We start from the raw sequence: 18,096 nt of genomic DNA on the forward strand, positions 1-18,096 counted from the left end.
AGGCACATCAGTTCAATATTCAAGTATTCCAAGGCAATTAAGCTGAAAAAACTACATTTAAAGGAGCAACTTTAATTCTTAGTCTTTCGAGCTCTCTTGACCTTGAACCCCAACATAAACTCACCCATCTTGAAAGGAGACAAAATAACTACAATGAAAAGCCTTTCGGCTATTTTTTTGTATTTATTTATTTTTTAATATAATGGTCTTTGTTTACCCCGATCTTACTTAAAATAAAATGAGCATCAACTTACAAATATAAGTCCGATATAAATTCCCGTATCGCGACAATAAATTGAAAGAGGTGGTTAAATCAAGGTGAGTCATTATGAGAAAAAATGAATGCACTGCGAGACCGCATCTGGTTAAGAGGGATGTAATGAGCATATGCCGTCATAAATTTGTAATTAATGATATGTGTTGGAAGCAATAGCGTTGTTGAAAAAAAAAATCTGAGCCAGTGTCTTACCTCCAACAAACTTCAGAGAGGAGCCGACTCGTAGTGCGGATCCTTTGTGGTGCCTCAGTCAGTTCCGGTGGAAGAGCAAGGTCCACCTGCACCGGATCACATCGCCTGGGATCGAGACTGCGAACGGATTCTTCTCACTGGGCAGACTGGTGAGATGATGCTCAGGCACGGACTTTTGGCTAAAATGCAAGTCAATTTTCTGCTAACGATTCAATTGCTCGCGCCCACTGCCAAAGCGGACCATCCCGAGGGGAACACGTTTTACGCGTGGTTTCAACAACAAAAACACACTCGTTGCATGCCACGTCAAAATCCAAGACGTCATGCCTCCCCATCACCTCCGACAGTCGGGCGGGGACTCCTTTCTTCTCTCGCCACTTGCCCTTTAACTTTATCTCTCTACTGGCAGCTTACGTTTCCGCCCCCTTCGGACGATGTCTAACGCTAGCTTGTCATCCACAACCAACTTGCCTTTCCCAGCATGATTCTATTTTGCCGGGTGACTTCAACCTTCGAAAGCAATTTCTTCTTCCAGTAAACGCCGTTCTTCTGACATGCATACACGATTGCTTGCTCGAATAAGACTAGCACTCCACGTATAGAGTGAAGAACCGGGTAAATGAACGCAGCGGGGGTCCGAGCAGGATGCGAGCGCGTTGATGACCAAGTGAATGACAACAAACCTGCCCCTTTGTCCAGGAAATGCGTCACAGTCACTACTCAGCGCCGACTCGAGCGCGTGCAAGCTTCTTGTCACCTTAATTGTTGGGAGGGGCGGGGCTAGAGCATCTTTTTATTGTCTGCTTTGCACATTTATATTAGAACGATTGGATGAATTTTGTTGATCGTTGATACAATACATGTCATTTCCATACTCATAAAAAGGGGTCAATTAGGATCAACCCTTTAATTAATCCCAAAGAGAGAAATTACATTGCTATAGCAGTGATGGGCAGAGGGATTTAAATATCAGATTTGAATATCGCTGTACGTAATTGTCGACGTAAAAGACTTGTTAAATACAACTGTTTAGGACTTCTTTTTTTTAAATGAAGATCAGTGTAGGGGTATCCATCTTCCTCCCACAGTTTTCAATAAATTGGATGTGATGGTATTCAAGGACAGTGTTGTGTGAAAGTGGAGCAATTCAATTAGGTTCGACTCAGTGGGATTACGATTCAATTTAATATGGTACGGTTTGGTTCAATAGGGCATGATGCAACCATTTTTTGTTATCCTCATAGAACAAACTGTAAATGAACTCATCTCAATTTTCAACTGAAGTTTTTTCTGTGGCACTTTAAAACGGGGGGGGCTTGCTTTACATTTAATACATAAGGGAATGGCCACATTTGGAAAAGACTCGATCAGCAGCAGCTGAGTCTCCGCTTAGTCAACTGCACTTCCAGAAGCATCTGGTCTACACAGACCTGAGGCTGAAGGCAGGTGTGTGGGGTTCACACACACACACACACACACACACACACACACACACACACACACACACACACACTACCGGTCGACACCTCACTGACACCTTGATTTTCTTTGCAATTTCTCTGTAGGAAAGACCTACATTTTCAAGTGTTATGATGGTCAGTCTCTCATCCATTGATCATTGTCTTTTTCTTGCCATTTTTGTAGACACACACTACTTTCCGCTATACGGTACTGTTCATCTGATGCTCATGAATGTCTGGTACCACAATATGTTCCAACACTGCTTTCATGCAGACAGAAGGGGTTATCAGTAATCAAGAAAAGTTGGAAAACCAGTAGCAATTAGTAGCAGCAGGTTTCAAGCCTTATTCAATCTTCACTGCTGCAGAACAGCATTAAATTGTTAACCCACTTTGTTTTGTATGAAAATGGCATTTCTGTATAATTCTGATATGTACATTATTTTTCAGTTTTGGCCTAAAACTGAAACAGAGCCAGTAAAAAGTTTGGTTACCCAAAACGTTTGAGCAACCAAACGTCTTTATTATTATGGTTTATTTATTTATTTTTAACATCTGGCTGTCTAGTACCTTTGTACCATTTCAAACTATTCATTGGGCTTGCACAACTTGAACTGCAATTAGTAACAGAAAAAAAAAATAGGGTGTGTATATCTATCTATCTATCTATCTATCTATCTATCTATCTATCTATCTATCTATCTATCTATCTATCTATCTATCTATCTATCTATCTATCTATCTATCTATCTATCTATCTATCTATCTATCTATATCTGTATATATATATATATATATATATATATATATATATATATATATATATATATATATATATATATATATATATATATATATATATATATATATATATATATTCTACATTTTCTGTAAGAAATATACGTCGTAGTGTACTGTACGGCACTCTTTCTTTTTTTTTTTTAAATGTCTCCTCGTTCTACTGCTGTGTAATAGCGGCATCTTGTGGATTTATATTAGGGTTGCAGTTGAAGTAAGTCAGTCACTGCAGTAGAGGACGCTATAACAACACAGGACCTGTCTTGCCCTTTGACTCGAATGCATTTCAAATGATGTTCTCATCTATCCGGGACAGTTATCCCGGAATAAGGTAGACCGCATGTGCCGTTGACCCGGATGTAGTTTTTTTTTTTGGTGTGTGGATTCCCCGTTCTATATTTTCAAACTGTCAACAATTGTTCCATAGCGGTCCAGGTGTCCATGCCTTCCAACGTAACGACTTCTAAAAAAATGTAGATGTAACGTTTCTGGAAAAGGAGAGGGGCATGTACCACAGGGACGTGCACTTTTGATCTAAGGTGAGAGAAAGTCAGTGGGTTACAGTATTCTGTAACACTTTTTTGCTGTCGTTTTTTTTTTTTGTTTTTTTTTTTTTTTTAAGAGATTCAAAAATCTGGAAAGCGAAAACGCATTTGGAAGTGAATGAAATTGTATGTCCTTGTAAAGTTACTGAAAAGTCGAATTTCTATGAAACGTCATGGACATTTTGCATGGATATTATTTAGGATACATAAACACAATGGTGTGTGGGTGTGCCTGTTAGTGCAAGCGTACGTGCATGTATCGATACGCGACCAAAAATGAGCCTTGTAACTGTAATAATTGACCAGCCGGCTCCGTGCAATCTCAAATTCAACAAGGTTATGTGTCGGGATTATTTATTGTACAGAGGAATTTATCCATCATGCTCGAAAAGCCCCCCAAAACGCAGTACGTACTAGATCAGGCGAGGTTACAAAAACAAAAAGAAAACCTCTTCTGCCAACTTTTTGAAGTGGGTTTTATCAACTATAAATTCGGGAAATGCTTTTCGAGTCTTATATCCGCGTGTATTACTACTTGATCTCACGAAAAACTTGATTATTCTGACGATGACGTTATTATTCTGTTTACGTCACCAATACGCCGCATCCCAAATTTCAATGGAAATCACATTTTCCACCCCCGGTGGAAACTTATCAAGTTTATCCAAAGTAATTTCACCATAATATTCAAGTCGTTTGGAAATAACTTTGAACGTGTTTTTTTTTTAATTATTATTTTTAAGAAACCCTGCAATAATAACAGGGTTTATAATCAAAAATATAAACGTAAAAATATGCATACTGCACTGCAAAACACTTTTCAAAACACTGTCTAGGCTGTAAAGAACTGCAAAAAGCTATTTCAATAAATAACATCTTACCAGGTCAAAATACAGTTTGACTTCGGACCTTAGATTGTAGGTTTAGTAGCTTTGCTAGTCTTGCATTTTAGTTGAATTTATGATCAGATTTTGTCCTTGGATTTCTTTGCAATTTATGGAACAACTATGAAACCGAACTTAAAAGATGTAAATCAACAATAGTACTTAAAAGAGTTTAAAAAAATATTAATTAAAATATTTAAATTATGTATACATTGAATAAAATAAATAAGTTGAATAAATGTGATCAATCAATAAATCAAAGAAAGGGAACCTCAATGATTTTGAGTTTGAACTGCTATTTTAATTTGCAGTATTCTGTCAGTGTTCTGTTGAATATACAGTATGTTTGTGCTAAACATACATGCATGTTCAGACTGTTGAAGGTTGTATGTTTTTGTAAGCAGGCTGTTAAAAAATCCATATCTTTCTGTATACATAACTGTGGCTAATAGTCCTGTACGTTTTTAATCAGTGACTTTTTTGTTTGTTTGTTTTTTTCTGCTCAATTTTTGCTGATGTATCTTATATACATATATATATATATATATATATATAAAATGTATGTATATATATAAAATGTATGTTACTTTACTGTGGCATTTGGCAGTAAGACATTAATATTTGGTCTATAAGTACTCAATTATATTTAATAAACAACGAATACCTTTAATAACACATTTTCCCACTTGCTGTTGACTGAAAACAACATCACGTGATGAAAGCTAGGTAATAATAAATCAAGGCTCAGCTTGTGAATGTCTCATGATCAATAGGTGAGCCATAATTGATCATTACCTTAGCCTTGTGCACAGGTGTTGTCTTTTTCAGTTGACCACAAGTAGAACATAGTATTTTGAAAGGTACTGTAATATTATTTTCACTTATATTTAAATAATTAAATTTAAATATTTATATTGATTGTATTATTTTCTAATATTTTTAAATTATACAAATAAAATAATTTTGCTAGCAAATTCATTATAAGCACATATTAAATCATATTTTAAATGTTTTATTTTTGTCTATATATTTTCCGCAGAATTTGAAAAAAAGACTTTCAATAAATGTTTGTTGGGATCATTTAGGGAGGAAAATTAAAATTGTAATGATCTAGAATGTGTAGAGAAAACCGAGATTTAATTTTGGGGCCACAAAGCCCTGCCCTCAGTAAAGTAGATTAAAATTCATAGAGAAGTACAAAAGATTGCAGAAGTTGTTAGCTTCTTCTTTCAAACCGGTTGTCAAGACTTTTCTTCCCATAACCACATAGAGTAAAATCAATCAAGACTTCAATCCACCCCTGCAGAGAGCAACGCCAGAATCACGTCTTCTTGTTTAAAACCATAACCGAAGCATTCTTGGCATCACATCATTATTGAATAATGTGCGGTTGGTTGAAAACCAGGATCTCATTGATGATACTGAGCTTCTCTTCTCCTGCCTTGCCACCTGCGCTAGGAAGGAAGCAAGCAAAATGCAGACAAACAACACTAGCTGAGGTAAATGTAAATGCCAGGAACATGTGTTAATTTTCCTCTCTTGGAAATTGAATGAAGTGTTTTGGATTAGTAATTTCTAATAGAACAAAACGCTATTTAAGAAAATGTATTAACCCTGACTTAATTAGTGATGTAAAAAAAAAGGCCATATGTCATCTGCGTGTCTCAAGTTGTGATGATAATGTTTAGCCTTTTGATTCTTCACAGTGTTTCAGATTAACATCATGTAACCGCCAGCCAGAGGAAAGATGGATCCTCGTTGCCGGAGGCAAGAGCGGGGCAGCAACTGGACCGACCAAGAGATTGTGGAGCTGCTCCAACTTTGGTCCGATGACTCTGTCCAAACAGAACTAGAAAGCTCTTTGCGCAACCAGCGTGTATTTGACCGCATAGCTCTCCTTTTGCGTGAAAAGAGCATTTACCGCACAGGCGACCAGTGCAGGGAGAAGATTAAAAAGATGAAGCTGGAGTATCGTCGCATTAAGGACAACTACAGACTGAAAACTTGGAAATTTTTTGAGGTGATGGATCAGGTGTTGGCTAACCGACCTCCTGTCACAATCTCCTCTGGTGGCGTACATGTTCCTTCACAAATGTTACAAAGCCCAAGTGAAAGTGACTCCTTTTTGCCCAGAAATTCTTCAGTAAGTTCTTTTGGTCCAGCTTCTTCAGGGGGATTCTTGTTTGGTCAGCCCCCTAAAACTGAGGATGCACTGGATATAAAATGTGAAGATGTTGAGGAAATTCTGTTGAACACACATGTCGCACACCCAGATTTGTGTGACAGATCAGGATATGAACAGGAAACGGATGGACAACCTTTACTGGGAACACAGGACGCACTCGGTCAAGGAGACAATTCTGCTCATTCGGGAATTTCTCCTTCAGGTTTTTCAAATTACTTTATTTCTACAATACACACTGTATTACCCCATTTTTACTACTTGTCAAAATATGTGATATATACGTACATGTATGTCCTGTATGAAGATAATGCAGCATTTTAGTTTAAACAATTAGAGGGCTCTAATTGAACTTGAGATTCACCCAAGTCTGAGTCCAGATTTAATACCTCAGCAGTGTATTAAAGACAAAAAAGTACACCTGTCTTTTTTTTTTCTTTCTTACAAAAAACTATGCCAACATGACACTTTTCTTATGGCCAGTAAAGCAGTGATTTAAACACAGGAAGTGTATACTGAAACAATACAAATGGCTGACAACCAGTTCAGTGTGTCCCCTACTGCCCGAAGAGAGCTGGGATAGGTACCAGCAAGCGTGTGACCCTAGTGAGGATAAATGGCTGTAGAAACTAGATGGATGGATCGATAGTTATTAAGAGCCGTCACACAAAATGCGATATTTGGACTTCGCACAGGTCTTCGTTTTTCAAGAATTTAAAGAAATCTATTCTGCAGACATCAATGTTACATGTTGATAGCTCCATGCTAGCTTCTGGTGACATCTACAAGAATGTTCCCCAACTGGCTTTGTTTGATTGAGCTGTTTCTGGTTGTGGTATGATTTTGTGTACGTTATAAAACACAATAGCCAATAGTTAGAATTTTCAATTATTTTGTTGCTTTGTAGCACTAGAGAAAAAGTCCATCCACCCATCACTTATGCACACTAAGGTCGTGGGCATGCTGGAACCTATCTCAGCTGTCTTCAGGCAGTTAGGCAAGGCACACCCTGAAATTGAGTCAATCACAGGGCATACAAAGACAAATGAGTCACACCACAAACACATCTAAGGACCAGTTAGAGTGTCCAATTTACCTACCGTGTTTGTTTTTGGAAATGTATAGGGTAAACTTGAGTCCCCACGCAGGCATGAGAAGTCCATGTAAACTCCATACAGTCAGGCTGGAGCTGAACCTGCAACCTCAGCGCTGTGTAGTACTTACCAGTTTTCCACTTAAGTCATCGACATACTTGGTAAACAAAAAAATGTTTGTCAAAACAGAATGTTTTAGAATTTTAAAAAGTAGGCAGTTTTGACCAGATAACAGCTTCGCTCATGATGGTATTTTCTCACTCAGCTTTGTGATGTCAAAAATCAAGTTAATCACGCGAATTTCTACACCGCCTAATGTGTGCGACTGCTTGTGGATTTGAAGGTGTTTCCAAACTTTTGACTCTTACTGTACCACATTTATAGAAAAGCAATGGATGAGGGCATTTCAGTCAGTTCATCATTTTATGTGGTATTTCGAATTGGAGCGTCCCACTCAGCAATCCTCTCATCACATGCTTTTCTCATATCGACAGGTTCAACTGACCTGAACATTGCTGCATCTGCTTCCCAGTTAGATGTTCCTGTACCACCTGACAAATCTAGGGAAGGCCCCCCACCCCCGGCTGCGTTAAGACAGAGGAGACGTCGCAAGGCAGGCAAAATCGTTTGTGGCCACAGAAGTGCAAAGTGTTGCAAGCAGGGGCCCCTTGACAAAGCTCTTGCCAACTTCCTCACGTGGCAGCAGTGTGCTGAAGATCGCCTCCTCTCCTGGGAGAAGGCTCGACTGGAGAAGGAGTTGCACGCTGAAGAGCGCAGACTGCAGCAGGAAGAGCGGCGAGTGGAACAGGAGCGGCGGCATGAGTTGCACCTGTTCACCATGCTTACTGGGGCGTTAAGTGCAGTCAGACAGGGTGCTGTGACCACAGAAACAGCAACCGCTAACACTCTCGTCTCCCTGCAAGATCATCAGTCAGCTTTACTGGCGACATCAACTGCCCCCTCTGCGCTATCTTCATCTCCACCAACTACACAGGCTCCCTCTGTTTCCACTAAGGGGACTGTAAAGTCAGATTCGCACCCATCACTCAAGACGTATACCACATCTGAAAGTGCATTGGCACCTGTGAGAGGTGCGAAGTCTCCTGAGGCCAGCATGTACCTGTCCAATCGTGGTAACAATATTCGACAGCATCAAGGTATCCTACAAGAAGGCTTCGCTTTCTATGAAGCAAACAGATATGACAAAGACAATCCTAATGTGAGTCATTTTTTTTTCCGACTGTGCTTAACAGTTATCAGATAAACGCAAAAGTGATGATGGCTCTCTCTTTGTGCTTCTTTTTGTTAGGGTGTCATCAATATGGGCACAAGTGAGAACAAGCTCTGCTATGATCTTCTTCATAAAAGGGTAATATGTGCTGAGGGTTTTTCTACCCGATAATTACCGTATTTCTCTGAGTACAAGTCGAAAAAGAACTTGTATGTGACCTTAAGCGAAAAGAATCCAGTGTCATAGAACCACTTTGCCCTTAATGTCCATTTTGGTGCTTTCGCTGGCCTTGCTGGGCTGGTCCTTCGACTTACTGTATAACCGCATAACTCAAAACAGACCAATTTTTTCCACTTATCTTTGTTAATATAACACTAATAACAATAATTCAAATGTGAACTGAGTAATATGTCATTTACAAGGTTTGAAATTATTTTCTATACCTCTGATTCGATGCAGTAAACATCCGTTATAGAGCGTTTCGCAAAAATGCACTTTTGTCAATCGCCGCGTAATATCCTCTTTGTTGTCAACAACGAGGCTGCGTGGATCATTTTTTGGCGGACTTTGCCAAATTATGAAAAGGAAAAGACAGCTTGACTTGTCTCCTTCAGCCCTTAGTGCTCTCGGGGGGAGAAACAGCGAAGGACAACCTTCCATGCTCTGATCTCACAACAGTTGTCACTTGGCTCAAGAACATCCAAAGTAAGATGATCAGCTAATCATCTCAGAAGACCTTTTCAAACAAATTGAATGAGTTCGAAGATGACTACCTGTGGAAGAGCAACCAGGATGTTTGAACAATTGACTAGGAGAATAGCAGGAGCTATTTGGCGTGTCAGATAGTCAAGATGACTTTTAGGGTTTTTTGACAAATTAATATTTGGCCGTGTCAAAAAAAAAAAAGCCATTGAAACTTCAAATCATTTTATTGTTTCAACGTTAGTTTCAACATTTGCGCCTACACGCATGCGTACTTTGCCTCTTGTTTCCGCCCTCCCTCACCCCTCCATAACCGCAGCAGTATGTTGTTCGCTATATGTTCCGCAATTTTTATAACACACACCATGTGTTGTAATTGGACAGCCATGATCTACTGAATGTAACCACCAAAATCAGGGGTCGACATAATCACGTTTTGGTAAAATTCACCCAATTGAATTAATAAAATGGGGGGTGGGCAATTATGAGCGAGGTTGACTTGTACTCGTAAAAATACGGTATATTCTATTTGTACTTCAATGAACATAATTGTCATACGACAAAATACAATGCAGTATGAAGGAATCTAGAAAAAAGCCTCTTGCCTTAAACTAGTTCCTAGCGTGTTCGTTTTTGTTGAAAGATCGCCCATACCACAACATAGTGAAACAATTGATTTAATCCAGACAGAGTGGGAAAGTACACGAGGCCTCGGGCCAGTCCTGCCGCGGGTCGGAGCAGAAAATGGCAACGTTTCACATTCAACATTCAGTTCTTATACCCTTCCGGGTCATCTAGTCCCACTGTGGATTGCAGTGTGCCTGTCGGTCGGTGTGTGCGTGTGCGTGCATGTGCGTGCGTGTCTGTCGGTGTGTGCGTGTGTGTGTGTGCACGTGCGTGCGTGTCTGTCGGTGTGTGCGTGTGTGCGTGCGTGGGGGTCTGTTTGCGTGGGGATGGTGTCTTCAAAAGTCTTTGTTCTGTCGGCCATTCTTTGAAGCGGGAGGAAGTCTGAGCACCATAAAACCCTGACTGATATCTTCTCTTGAAGGCCACACCTAGCCTTTTGTTCCTGGTGTAAAGTTGGTCGGGGGATGCCATCTGTTCCTTTTGGAGGTGCTGACTTGTCCCCACTTCCCCTGGGCCAGGACCATATCTGCTTTATACTGACATTACATCGTCTCAATCTTTATTAGAATAATACAGTTCCATGTACACACTATTTTATTGATATATTGAATTTGAAAAATATGAATTTCCTTCAAGTACGATACAATTTCTTTCTTTTTGACTGCAGCTGACCCAATCTGACATGCTACATGTTGACCCAGCATTGTTGCAGTATGGGGACTGGAGAGGACGTGCATTGTAAGTAGGAGCTGGCATCAGCAGTGGCCTATAAGCCAGAGCAGGAAAAATTGAGCATTAAAAAAAAGTCACACAACTATTAGCTGCTGGTCGCAACATATGTTTATGCAGAAAGAATTTTGTCAAATCAAACCGGCACCCCAAAAAAACCCTAAAGATTACATACACTTGCAAATTAAAGACCAAAAGGTGCAGACTGAGGTCAAATCCTATAAGATAGACCTGTTTTACAATCATTTAACCATCAATCGATCACAATTGTACTTTACATACACATAATGTGAATTTACAAACACATATAAACAGCCATGTAATTTAGTGAACACACGATGCACATATGTATAATTATTATGTATACATTTTATACAAGTAGATACATAAACATACCCACAGGAGTTTATATGTCGACTAATATTTTTAACTACTGTAACTACATTGCCTTTTATTACTGTTTATTTTTTTTGATCATCTTAGTTGCATTACACATTTTCAATTCATAGTCAAAAATAATAAACAGGTTGACTCCTTTTATTGAGATGCATTTCTGCATGACATTCGTTCTGACATTAGTCTGTAAGTGATTGACCTTTTTTTGAATGGAAGATTTCCAAATAACTTTCTTTTAATCTTGTTCTTTCAGCCTGAGAGAAGTGGTTGCTGAATTTCTGACTCACTACTGTCGTTCTCCAAAGCTACTGAAAGCTGACAATGTAAGTGGAATTTGCATTAAAATCTAATTGTCACCGGTTAAATGCTAGATTTTACCACAGATTGCAGCACACCGTGCAGTGACTTTTAATAAATACCCAATAGACAGCAACCTCACCTCTACCTGCAAAACAGCCCTCATACTACAGTATATTGCCATGGTTGCAGAGGAATGCTTTTGACATGCTGTGACAAATTATGCAGTGTCATAGTCATTGTATTTATTTGCCATTTTATACAAGCAATAACATTGTTCAGCGGTCACGTGACATTTATAGAGCGCAGGTTTAATATCCTGCACGTTTTCGATGCAGCAACTGACCCAGACGCTCAAGAGTTAATTCAGCACGGATAAAGTACAACGTGTCAGCCACTGCTCTGCTTGGGCAGAACATTGATTTTTCAAATGATTTTACCTTGTTCCTCCCCAGTTATTTGATTGTTTGTATAAATTTCAAATGATAAATTTTAACACTTATTTCCTTATGAATTTACTGAAGAAATATGATGAATTTGAATATTACTATAAGGCGCACCTTCATGAATGGCCTCTATATACGGTGAATTTTCACCGAGGGGTTTGCACATCTGGCTCACAGTGCTTCTGGCCCAAGTTTGCCTTCCTGCATGGAGTTTTCATATTCTCCTCTCCTGTGTTTTGGCATGCCCTGAGCATCTGCCTATCTGACCTAATGGGAGGGCTGGCCCTGATTTGAGTAAATGAGCAGTATTTGCTGTATTGATGAAAATTGAAACTCGACAATGTGACAAAAAATTAATGAGACATTTTGTTATTGGGTATAATTTTAATGAGAAATCACCTTCTACTGACTTCGCAGAGTTTAGGCAATCCTCCAAATAATTAAAATTTAGAAGGAAAAAAAAAACAGCAAGGCCACACTCATAGTTGTCAATTCAGTTAATTTAAATTACTTGACTGGCCAAACTGCCACCCAATTTAAATTTAGAAGTTTACGCATCATCAAGCCTCTCACTGCTCTAACAAAGTTATTTTCGGATGTGAAATAACATATTTAATTTGTGTGCTTATTCAGGTCGTGGTGATGAATGGATGTAGTGCACTTTTTTCATGCATTGCTGCAGTCATATGTGACCCAAACGGTAGGTCCCTGAATGTACATGCTGAATAAGAACTTGTTTTTGTGTCGAATTGATAAAGTGTATGAATGAAAGTGAAATGGCTTTTCCATGTTGATTGCCTATCAAAACATAATGGCTTTTTTGTGTGTGTCTTATAGATGCCATTCTCATTCCTAGCCCATTCTATGGTGTTATAACAGAGGACCTGCAGTTGTACAGTGATGTCAAGTTGTTTCATGTCCCTCTTGACTGTGAGGTAGAAATTCACACCTTGTATTTATTAATTGCTTCATATACATTGGACCCTTGAATATTCACAGTATACGGCATTCACCAATTGGGCCACCATTTTGTTCTTTTTCTAATGAGATCTCTTGCTTATTCGTTTTTTTTTTTTTCCTCTGATTTTTTTTTTCTTTGCAAGTATAAGGGCGTGCAGATTATTTACCAATATTCCTTATTTATAATTGCTCTCTGTCTAAATTCCCACAAAAAATAGGGGTCCCTTCTCCTGCCTTGATTATACTGTATCCAATGAGCAGCACTCTTTAGTGTGGTACTTTAGCTTAAAGCGCACCGGTTATTGTTGTACAGCAGTCAGCTGACTTTCAGTTGGCATTGACACCTGTCTTCTTTTTTCAATAATATTTATAGGAGAAAAACAATGATGGTCAACTTTTTCACCTCACTGTGAACAAACTGGAGGAAGGAATACAAAGGGCTAAGCTAGAGGTAATCCATACATCCATTTCTTCACCAGTCACGATTTTGATCAAATGGTAACTCAGCTACATCGAATTCTGGAAAAGAATAAAAACATATTCTGTTTTATTAACTGCTTGGTTGCTTTTCAAATAGGGCACAAACATTCGTGGTATTATCCTGATGAACCCCCACAATCCTCTTGCTGAGCTCTACACCCCAAAGCAGATGCTTTCCTTCTTGGAGTTTGCCAAAAGGTGTGTTTTACCCTTCGGTTACCTCGTGCTATGGTAAAGCATCATATAAAACACACCATAACATGCAGTGAAAATCCTGCAGGAATGTGAGGTTTATTGTTAAATAAAAACAAAATAATCATTTCAAAATGCTCAACTTTTAAAACACCAAACTGTTAATGAAAGAAAAAAAACCCCATAGAGTTCAAAGAAAGAACTTGAATTTTATTGGGAGAGGGGAGGGGTAGATTGGGGGAAAAATTGGCAATGAAAATCAGACATTGCTTTTGAAGTGTGGTTCAACCAAATTCTTAAGAATAAATAATAAATAAAAAGCTCATGAAACAGACCAGGACAAAAACAATGGTACCCTTAACATCATAGTTTTTTAAAACGAGATTTTCAGCCAATTACCACAGTCAAATGATCTTTGAAACTTTCAATGTGGCTTCTTCACCTCTCACCAGGTGTTTTGGCCCACTCTTTATGAACAAACTGCTCCAATTGTCTCAGATTCGAAGCGTGCCATATCCACATGCAAGTTTCAGCTCCTTCCTCGGATGGTCATTTGGAGTTAGTTCCAAAGCAATGTCTGGTTTTAATTGGCTAATTTTCATGAAATGTTTATCTCCTATCAATATTGTAGGATTACTTTTTTTTTTTTTTTTTGCAAACCCTGTGGCTTTTGCTTTCATTAATAGATGAGTGCCAACAATTTGTGTGTAGAATGTGCACAGCTCATTACATTTTGTTTTAATCTTTTTAAGAAGGTTAAAACAAACAATTATGGTAATGTGGTTGCACAAGTGTGTACACACTCTTAATTGGGATTTGGCTATGTTTAGTATCATCCAATCGATTATTCAAACTCAAGATAAATGGAAGTATAACAACAGCATCATGCTTTGAGGCTGTTTTTCGGTTCAGGAACTTTAGGGCCTTAGATAAGATGAAGATAATTATGGACGATTTGCAGCAACAAATTTGCTTTTTGTTTGCTCAAAGTAGTAGAACATCTGAATTTACCTTGGCCTCCTTTTTAATTGACATAACATCCCGGCATTTGAGCAAGTGTATGCAGTTTTCTTTTTCTTTTTTTTTTAAATATATCTATTTGACATCTTCCTTACTGGTCTGAATTTGAGTGTTTGAATCCAGGAGTTGGCCCTCTTATTTATGATTTGCATCTTCTTCCTCTGCTTGCGGGGGTTTTCTTCAGGCACCTCTTGCTCACACGTTCAAAAAACAAAATTCTGATTTAACCGAAGACTCTAAATTCTCCCAAGTTGTTAATATGAGTGTGACTCCTTTGTTTACATATGCTGTGCGTTTGGCTAGTGACTAGTCCAGGCTATGTCCAGCTTCTCATCCAATATCAGTTGAAATAGCCTACATCTCACCCAGGGCCTGGATGGAAGAAGGGAAGATCATACAACCTAAAACGGCATTACATGTAATCCGCCTGAACCGCAGCCCTACAGCTTGCTAAAACACTGCATACTGCTCGACTTTGACATTTTATGGTCAAGAGCCTCTTTGTAACAAGAAGTGAGAAGGGTTCTTTATGATGTTTTAAAAGCCTTCTTAAGAGCCAGCATATTGTCAATTACAGAAATGTAAGGAAGGCCCTAAATTGTTCTTTTGTAAATGGTCTTCCCAGCACAATAGCCCCTGTAGTCCTTCTGTTACCCAGCTGCTGTGAACTTAAATCACAGTGCTTTTATAAGAACATATTTAATGTATTATTGTGTATTGTTATTTATTGTCTTTGTTGTAAAACAATTGTCAATTTTAGCACTATATATGGCAGGGGTCAGCAACCTTTAACATTCAATTTTTGACCTGGTTTCTATCGATAAGATAACATAAATATTACGATAATTACGATGATAGGGTTAGTTGGGAGGGTGGAAGTGGACAAAATCAGTTGGGTGTTAGCAGCTAGAGGAGTTGTATTTTGAAATACAGTATGCCCCCGGGTTATGAGATGAATCCGTTCCGCGGTTGGGCTCGTAAGGCGAATTCACTCTATGGTGGGCAAGCCAAACCTATGTTGAATAGCTAATGCCTTTAGAACCCCAGGTGAAAGCATCAAAATTGTACATACATATTAAAAATTGGTATCAAAATATTATAGTTGATGCTACATATATATATAATATACATGTATACGATCAGAAAACATAAATAAAAAATATAGAGAGGATTTATTTACCTCTGAGGGGTGCTTGTTGTGCCCATTTTCCCTCGTAAGGGTAGCCTAGGCTAGGCTAGCTTCGTATTTCTTGATTATCTCCAGCTTTGTTTCCATATAAATCATCATTTTACTTCCTTCTTTAACATCACTAACAATCTTCGGACCCATGGCTAACCCATTCAACTTTGAATGAAGCGGTAACATGCACCATAAATATGGTTTTGTAACCACTATATATGTCGCCCTATCACCCAATCACACAACTTCACTGACTGCAATTCAAATGCGTCGCTTGTTAAGCCATCCACGTAGTCGATCTGAACCAAGCATTATTTATTTTCCCAAACCACGGTGAGCCGCAACAGAAGGAGGAAAGATCCACATGTGGCTCCGGAGCCGCGGGTTGCAGACCCTTGATACAGTATATGGTATGTTGCATTACATTTGAAGTATCTGTCTCCTTTAGAAATGAGCTCCATGCCATCATAGACGAAGTGTATATGCTGACCGTTTTTGATGAATCAGTAACATTTCACAGTGTCCTCAGTCTGGAAAGGTATGGCGTTAACCTATCCTCTTTATTATTACTCATGTACACCCTTTATCATGATAATTATGGCTGAAGATCGCCTTTTAACTGCTAATGATTTGCCCTTATTTCAGTTTGCCCGACCCACAGAGGACACATATAATGTGGGGGCTGAGCAAGGTACGTGCCGTACTGCACCGCATTATGTGGAGGTTTTTTTTTTTTTTTTTTATGACTCCTGACAGAACTGTAAATTCTCTTCTTTTCCTCTTGCAAGACTTGCTGTCAGTGCTGTTTCGCCTATTGACTTCATCTTGCCCTTTGCAGGACTTTGCAATGGCTGGAAACAGAGTAGGCACTCTATACACTGAGAACCAAGACCTTGTGGAGGCTTTAGCCCAATTGGGGTCTTTCCATGGTATCTCTGGGACAACTCAGCACCAGGTTGCACAACTTCTTCAGGACAGAGGTATGGTTCAGTGCCCTGTAGAAAACATGTTGTTGTTTGATTAAAATGTTATTTGCTACTTTGGAAGAATATTCTTTATTTCACATCATTACTTTTCCTTTCCTACAGAAAATGGATGGCCAATCATAGTTTCCATTAAGTGATGAATCAGTTTAAGAAAAAAACAACAACCATTCTTTAAGTTTCCTTCTTCATTTTGCAAAAACAAAATGTTTTGCAAATTTCAATGCAAAAGGTTGTCAACCTATAGCTGTATTATGATTACTGGTTTGGTATGTATTGTGCAGTGTTTAAAAAAAGGGCTAAAGACTGGCCTCATGTTGGCTGAGGGCTGCAAAATTTGAGATGCACTTGATTGTTTTTTTTTTGTGATCACACGAGTGGCTATTCACAATCGGTGGACAATTAATTGGAGCACCACTACAATATATATATATCTTGACATCATGTAAAATAAATAATAGAGTCAAACTTGTTTTATGAAGCACCAAGTATAAGAAATGAATTTGCATTCAGATACATTTGTTGCAGGCTTTTTGCCGATACAGCACGTTAATGGAGACATGACAGATGGCAAGGGTGTCTGGTCTCGATTCAGCTGTCTTGTAGATGATCAGATGTCAGTGCATTTTTAAATCTTCTACATTCACCCTAATATGGAGAAAAACTGCCTTTCCCAATGTAAAATATTACTTTTTAAGATGGCACTTTTTGGTCAATTTTGGTGAACTTGTCTGCTTGCATTGTTCAAGTAAAAATCTCAGCTTTTCCATTGTGTTTCTCTCTTACTTGTGAGGAACATCTTTGTGTCTCTCAGCTTGCGATTCAAATCATGCTGCACAAATATTTATAACACAATGTATGTTGCTGCTATGAAGCTAATGACGTTTCACACTGTCATTTTGTAGAGTGGATAAGCAAGGAGTTTTTACCTGAGAACAGACGCAGATTGAAAGCTGCTCACAGCTACCTGACAGATGAGTTGCAAAAAATGGACATTCACTACCTGGACAAGCCTGCTGCTTTGTATGTCTGGGCTGACTTCAGGAAGGTAACTTGACCAAGGTCACATTGTGATACTGTGGATGCTGGGGTTGATAATCAAATGCTAATTTGTGCAGAGGTAATTGAATTGCAAGGGGAAAGTCATTGCCATTAAAATCAAGTTTGATGTCACTTTCTTGTCTCTTTTGTTAGTTTCTCAGAGCCCCATCATTTGAGGAGGAGTTGTATTTGTGGCGGTGCTTCCTCAAACATCAAGTTTTATTAAGCTGCGGGCAAGCCTTCTTCTGCTCTACACCTGGCTGGTTCCGCATCGTATTTGCCGACCATCAGCACCACCTTCAACTTGGTCTGTCATTACCTACACAGTAGTTATAGTGCATCCCTTTATGTATGTGTCAGTGTTCACAAATTAACTAGTC

At 38.8% G+C, this 18,096-nt stretch overlaps 2 protein-coding genes across 4 annotated transcripts in view; one reads left to right on the top strand and one right to left on the bottom strand.

Moving 5' to 3' along the window:
* furinb (furin (paired basic amino acid cleaving enzyme) b) overlaps nucleotides 1–1,094 on the bottom strand; it is a 103,332-nt gene extending 102,238 nt beyond the window's left edge. The window contains exon 1 of the mRNA XM_088416749.1: nucleotides 470–1,094. The gene's annotated coding sequence lies outside the window, so the exon portion shown is untranslated. The remainder of the gene's footprint in view (nucleotides 1–469) is intronic.
* Nucleotides 1,095–3,100: 2,006 nt separating this feature from the next.
* accs (1-aminocyclopropane-1-carboxylate synthase homolog (inactive)) overlaps nucleotides 3,101–18,096 on the top strand; it is a 16,321-nt gene continuing 1,325 nt past the window's right edge. The window contains exons 1-16 of one of the 3 annotated variants that reach the window (XM_088416747.1): nucleotides 3,101–3,266; nucleotides 5,615–5,655; nucleotides 5,863–6,543; nucleotides 7,927–8,651; nucleotides 8,742–8,801; nucleotides 10,660–10,730; nucleotides 11,371–11,440; nucleotides 12,494–12,560; nucleotides 12,698–12,795; nucleotides 13,194–13,271; nucleotides 13,398–13,498; nucleotides 16,141–16,230; nucleotides 16,338–16,383; nucleotides 16,531–16,672; nucleotides 17,581–17,723; nucleotides 17,870–18,023. In XM_088416747.1, coding sequence (XP_088272873.1) covers nucleotides 5,904–6,543; nucleotides 7,927–8,651; nucleotides 8,742–8,801; nucleotides 10,660–10,730; nucleotides 11,371–11,440; nucleotides 12,494–12,560; nucleotides 12,698–12,795; nucleotides 13,194–13,271; nucleotides 13,398–13,498; nucleotides 16,141–16,230; nucleotides 16,338–16,383; nucleotides 16,531–16,672; nucleotides 17,581–17,723; nucleotides 17,870–18,023 — 2,485 coding nt within the window. In that variant the 5' untranslated portion in view covers nucleotides 3,101–3,266; nucleotides 5,615–5,655; nucleotides 5,863–5,903. Of the gene's footprint in view, nucleotides 3,277–5,614; nucleotides 5,656–5,862; nucleotides 6,544–7,926; nucleotides 8,652–8,741; nucleotides 8,802–10,659; nucleotides 10,731–11,370; nucleotides 11,441–12,493; nucleotides 12,561–12,697; nucleotides 12,796–13,193; nucleotides 13,272–13,397; nucleotides 13,499–16,140; nucleotides 16,231–16,337; nucleotides 16,384–16,530; nucleotides 16,673–17,580; nucleotides 17,724–17,869; nucleotides 18,024–18,096 lie in introns of all 3 variants that reach the window. The other 2 variants (XM_088416748.1, XM_088416746.1) reach the window with 2 other exon arrangements.

The sequence above is a fragment of the Hippichthys cyanospilos genome, chromosome 6, assembly GCF_059441005.1.
Source record: "Hippichthys cyanospilos isolate Australia breed blue-spotted pipefish chromosome 6, RoL_Hcya_1.0, whole genome shotgun sequence".
In the NCBI taxonomy this organism is placed as follows: Eukaryota; Metazoa; Chordata; class Actinopteri; order Syngnathiformes; family Syngnathidae; genus Hippichthys; species Hippichthys cyanospilos.